At 53.8% G+C, this 5,783-nt stretch overlaps 1 protein-coding gene across 1 annotated transcript; it reads left to right on the top strand.

Annotated features, from left to right (window-relative positions):
* Positions 1-1,632: 1,632 nt before the first annotated feature.
* BCL2L10 (BCL2 like 10) lies at positions 1,633-4,804 on the top strand. The gene is made up of 2 exons (XM_085234370.1): positions 1,633-2,147; positions 3,653-4,804. Exons 1-2 carry the CDS (start codon positions 1,746-1,748, stop codon positions 3,782-3,784), a joined length of 534 nt encoding a protein of 177 aa, XP_085090496.1. The 5' UTR covers positions 1,633-1,745; the 3' UTR covers positions 3,785-4,804.
* Positions 4,805-5,783: the final 979 nt, after the last annotated feature.

The following is a 5,783-nucleotide window of genomic DNA, read 5'->3' on the forward strand; positions in this document are numbered from 1 at the left end:
GAGCATGTTCTTGGTCATTTTTCTGTGTTAAGTACTTGCAATGGTAATGATTGCTTCTGGTTTTTGTCATTTACTTGTTGCACCATATAGCTTTTTAGGTCATTTGCCCTGCAAAAATCTAGGGCAATATCCAGATGTACTGGAAAATTGCTTCTGCAATATCTTCTAGTGATACCCACAGAGCCAGAACTGCAAGAGCAGCCCTTGGAGACGCTTGAGCCTCCCTCTGAGCTCCTTCTGCCTCCAGAAGGTTGGGATTCAGGTTGTGTTTTCCTGCTTAGAAGGCTCATAGCTGACATGTGATGTTTTCTTTCCAGAAATGACACAAGAATGCGCTGGAAAATGCAGAGTATGTGTTTTGCAAGAGCCCGGGACTGTCCTCACATTGCAGTGTGACACAGTGAGCACAGGGCACGGACGTCTGTCACTGCTGGGTAAATCCTGTGTGCAGAATGCGCTGAGATGCAGCAGAGCAGAGTCGTGCTGGGACCAGCTGTTCTCTGCATTTCCATGTAGGTTTTGCGGTCGGCGTGCAGGCTGCTGGTGGAAGTGCTCAGTTTAGATGCGGGGAAAAAAAAAGCAGCAGCACCTTAATTTAGGCACATCTTTTCATTTCCTTTCCTCGGAAGAGCTGGGGAAGTGCTGAACCAGCCTATCCCAGTGACACCAGTGCCCACACAGTGCGACTCACAGCAGCAATGCAGGCACCAGGTCTTGCACGGCTGTCCCTGCATGGAGAAGGCCGGGGTCTCACATTTGAGGGCCACTGCCTCCAAATGTGAGTGCGAGGGAGCGGCAGTCACTGTCAGGCGGTCTCGTCCTGCTGAACAAACGCTGTATAAACAGGAAGGGTGGAAGAGGAAATCGCCGGAGCGATGGCAGCCTCTCCCTCTCCTCTCCTGCCTGAGGAATGCAATAGGAAATTCCTGCTCCAGGATTAACAATCGTAGGTAAAACCTGAGTTTAAAAAGCAAAAAGCCCTGGTGTGTTTTTTTTTTTGAAAAGCAAAAGCTGTGCTGCCTTCCAGCCGCAACTCCAGCTCATAAACACAGACCATATTTCCCCGGTTGAAAGCAAAACAAAAAGCACCAAATATGGGGATGTAAAACCAAGAGTTTGCCTTAGTAGTGGCTCTGAGATCGGGCCGCTCGATAGCGATCTGAGAAATTACAACAGGATTGAGTCCAGCTTTATTTTTAGTTTCGCTAACGGGGCTCAGGGGGACGGCTGTGTGTGAACGCACAACTCATCCGTAGCGTTGCAGAGCTGTGGGGCAGTGCAGCCGTCCCGCACGGGCACTCAACACTGTTACTGAGCAGCGGCACCTCGGGCTGCTTTTGTTCTCTGCCCTTTCATCAGCTGTAGCGAAGCGTCCCGGTCCCACGTCCCACGCGCCGTCCATTTGCCTGCCGCAATCCGGCTGCATCTCTTCGACGGACACAAACCGCGCCCGTTCCACAGCCCCGCAGCCTGGAGCCCCTCGGGCGCGACCAGCAGACCAGTACGCCGCCGCGGGAAAGCGCGAAGCCACCTCACGGCCGGCACCGCGTGCACCGCCGCGCGACAAAGGCACCGCGCGGCACCGCCGGGCTGCGCGAGCGGAGGGGACGGGAGGGGCGGGGCGGGGCGGCGGGAGAGGGCCGGGCCGGGCCGGGCCACGCGGGCGGCGGCTTGGGCGGAGGAGCCGCCCCGCCTCTTAGTCGGCGGCAGCTGCTGCGGGGCCGCAGCCGCCCCGGGCCGCCGCCATGCCGGGCTCTCTGAAGGAGGAGACGGCGCTGCTGCTGGAGGATTACTTCCAGCACCGCGCCGGCGGCGCCGCGCTGCCTCCCAGCGCCACGGCGGCCGAGCTGCGGCGGGCGGCGGCCGAGCTGGAGCGCCGAGAGCGGCCCTTCTTCCGCTCCTGCGCGCCGCTGGCGCGGGCCGAGCCGCGGGAGGCGGCGGCGCTGCTGCGAAAGGTGTCGGCGCAGCTGGAGGCCGACGGCGGCCTCAACTGGGGCCGGCTGCTGGCGCTCGTGGTGTTCGCCGGCACGCTGGCCGCGGCGCTGGCCGAGAGCGGCTGCGAGGAAGGGCCGAGCCGCCTGGCCGCCGCGCTGGCCGCGTACCTGGCCGAGGAGCAGGGCGAGTGGCTGCGGGAGCACGGCGGATGGGTGAGCGGGGCCGGGCCGCGGCCGGGGGCGGGAGCGGCTCGGGTGGGGCCGCCGGCGCCGAGCGGTGCCCGCGGGCGGGGGCCGGGAGCCCGCAGTGCGCGGCGGGGGCCGGGCGGTGGGCTGCGCTGTCAGCGCCGTGCCGCGCCGCGGGGCTCGCCCTCCTGCCTGCCCGCGGGGACGGCCGTGCGGGAGGGCGCGTCCGAAGGGCGCCGGTGCCAGTCCTTAGGCTGGCCGTCAGTGCCCTGTGCCGGGCTTACAGCCGCGCTTGGAAGGCACCGGAGCGGTGCTGCTCGGCTCGGGGGCACGTCCCTGGGCGGGCGGCCCGGAGAACGGCTGATGTGGGTTCGCTCCAGACGTGCGGTACCGTTGTGTGGCCCTGAATGCGCTTGGGAGAGAAGTCGCCGGCCGTCAGGTGTGCTGCTCTCGTTCCAGAACTGGTCGAGCTGGGGTCTCATGGCAGTGTGGGCGACAGCCTTAATGCACGTGGTGGTGTAGAGCCGATGGCAATGGAGAGCTGCTGTCGCTTCTCTGCCACGAGATCTGTGCTCAAAGTGCAGTGCTGAAGACATCAGTGCAGCTCTGCCTGTATTCCCAAGGATAGTGTCATGTATCCTGCTGAACTTTAAGTTCCCCATCTTCCAAACTAGCAGAATATTTGATGCCAGTGCAGAGAAGCACAGAAGTCAGAAGGGAGCGGGGCAATGAGCCCCTGGCTGTGTTGACTTTTCCAGAGGAAAGGAGAACTTCTAAAAAGGAAGTTGGTTTTCCAGTGGTCACTCCTCCATCTGGATACAGGGGGCAATATGGTGGTTGGCTACAATGCAAACTGTCATTTAGCAAAATCACATTGTCTGTTGGCAGAAATTAAAGTGTAAAGAACAAAGTTCCGGAAGAAATCAAGAGTATAACTTGTTTACATAGACATCTGCTGAGCGGAGTTCAAACACGACCATCTGGACTTGTATGACTGCCACTTCTGATTATCACGAATAAAGATCTGGTAGAGCAGCTGCCAGCTCTGCTCTGTCATAGGTCAGTGCTGAGCAGCATCCACTTGGCCCTTCCAAGAGAATATGTAATCAGAGTCGTGCATCGACCGAGATGGGACCAACTCCAGGCTTTCAAGTGGAAATTTCCATATCCTGTGTTTCAAATACTTTCTGAATCATGAATGGGGGAACAATGCTGGCAACTGTGATCAAAACCTTGCTTAAAGGGGAGAAAATAATGTAGCGACATGCCGAACGCCTCGATAGGACGTTTGCAATTGTCTGTTGAGCAAGGCACACAAACACACGGAGCCACTGCTTCCAGTTGTCTGTGTGAGCTCGCACAAAGTGTTTTGTGTGCTGAAGACAATAGGGCTTAGGCTTTCGTGATGGGATTTCTGTGGTTGACAGGTGCTGTGCTGGGATTGTAAACCCAACTGTACTCAGACATGTTTAAAAGAAAAATGACCAATTGCTAAGCCAACCAACTCAATGTCCTTTCTCTTGCTTTTCTAGGACGGCTTCTGTCGCTTCTTCGGCAGACATGGCTCCCAACCAGCTGACCAGAACAGTACCTTAAGCAATGCTATCATGGCAGCAGCAGGGTTTGGAATAGCAGGATTAGCTTTTCTCTTGGTGGTGCGGTAGGCTGATGGATGGATCTTGCAATGGGAAAGTACTCTCAGAACTGTTTTACCAGATTGCATTCTATTTTCTATAGAACAGATCCTCTAAGAAGAAGTTTATATTTTTAAACTGGCTCGGAAAACTCGCTCACCAAACCCTTGGCTATAGACTGCTTCACTCGCTACCCAGTAACAGCACAAACGTGTACCAAACCACCATTTGTGCGCGTTCACAATGTGTCGCCCCAAACATCCTCTGGACTTTCTTTTGAACGTTTGACCTAAACATTAACCATGGTTCGTGTACTGTAACTTCTGAGTGCTCAATGTCATGCTAGGAAAAAGCTATGGTGGACTCGTAACTAAACCCTGTGTTCAAGGCATTTACATGGAGGCAGTCCCAGATCTCGCCTGCTGTTCATACTGTAACGTGGCCTCACACCGACTGATAGAACACGGTCTGTGGCTTCACATGCAGGGCCCAGCACTTGTTACTGAAGGGCAACTTGTTGGTTGATTTAGAGCAGTTAATACCTGTGATGTGAGGCGTTATGGCTTGATGTAACGTAGGGCTGATTTCATGACACTACAAGAGTATAAGTGTTGATACAGGACAGTAATGGCTGCAGTCCCAGTTCTTACTGAAAGGAATTTTAATATTAAACCTTAATTGGTATAGTGAAATCCAGTGGAGGCTGGAATTTCTCTGGATTTCCCTTACAAAATGAGAATTTCCATATATCATAATATATTTTTGAAGTATTTATCACTGTATAATACTTGTAGCCATGACATCTTTATTTTTGTTTGAAACTTCATTTTTAATGCTGGTTCTTCTCACTCTAATGTGTATCAGACATTGTCTTGAGAAATGTTTCACTCTATTTCCAACATGCTGTGTATTTCTTTCCATGGTTGTACAAATTGCCTTCTGTTTCTGGTAGCTTTTAATAACGTTCCTGGGTTACTTACAGCGTGTACAATTTTACTATGGTGACTTAAAATGGTGAATAAATGTTAAGTATTTTTATTTTCAAAAAAACCCAAACTTTTTAAAATTCACTTGGGAGGATCAGTTTGCATCCACCTTCTCAATGTGCTGACCTGACCCAGGGGAGCTGTGTGGCACAGAGCAGGGTGACTGCCATCCCCATTGCAGAGGGGTGCTGAGCTCAGAGCTGTAGGGGCAGGGCTGCCCCCAGAGATGATCCAGCCCAAATGGCTGGCTTCGCTGCTGCTAATGGAAGTAACCCTGTGGCTTCTCAAGCTGAAACTTTCCCAAGTTGGTTAACATAGCTGGGTACTGAGAGGCTCATCCGGGAGCTGCTCCTACTTGTACAGGGTAACAGAGCTCTTTTTTGTTCTCAACTGAGTTGCTGCTGTCTTTCTCTTTCACATTTGCTTTTTTATTTTTTTTTCCTCTACTGAAACGAGTTTCTGCTTGGTGTGATAATGACTGAGCAATAGCTGACTGAATTCAGCCCTTCTCAGATTAGTAATACCTGAGCAACTGCAAGCTTTCTTTAAAGCCATTTCACACTCCTGTGACACAGCCAGTTCTCAGAGCTGCCTCTTTTCTTTGGCTTTGGTGGTCCGGTGCAAGCTGCAGGGTGCTGCTGGGCCTGCTCTGTGGCCATCCAAAGAGCAACTGCAGACCCTCCAGGTGGCCACGCTGCTCGGGGTGACAGACCTGGGCACACCAGCCTGGCAGCAGGCTCAGCACAGCCATGGCCTGTGGCATCACCGTGTTCCTTTCCCTGGTTGATGGGCCGGGCAGGGCTGTGGGCTGCAGCCGCCTGCGCTGCAGTCCAGTTACATAGAGCCCCATTGTGCTGAGCGAACACAAACGCAGGGAGAACAACAAAAAGGAACATTGAGAGACGGTAAGTCCCATGGAGGCGGGAAGAAACTCGCAGTACTCCCCCTCACACTGCTTGCTCTGAACAAATGTCTGCTTGTTCTCTGACTTCCAGTTCTCTAAACCCTGGTTTGGCTCCTCAGCAAAAGGATTAAGACCCTGC

This window comes from Meleagris gallopavo, chromosome 12 (assembly GCF_905368555.1).
Source record: "Meleagris gallopavo chromosome 12, MGAL_WU_HG_1.1, whole genome shotgun sequence".
Taxonomy (NCBI): domain Eukaryota; kingdom Metazoa; phylum Chordata; class Aves; order Galliformes; family Phasianidae; genus Meleagris; species Meleagris gallopavo.

Bases quoted from the DNA above. Each gene is read 5' to 3' on its own strand.
- BCL2L10 (XM_085234370.1), top strand. From the start codon at position 1,746: ATGCCGGGCTCTCTGAAGGAGGAGACGGCGCTGCTGCTGGAGGATTAC. The intron at 2,148-3,652 runs GTGAGCGGGGCC...TTGCTTTTCTAG, and splicing joins TGCGGGAGCACGGCGGATGG to GACGGCTTCTGTCGCTTCTT.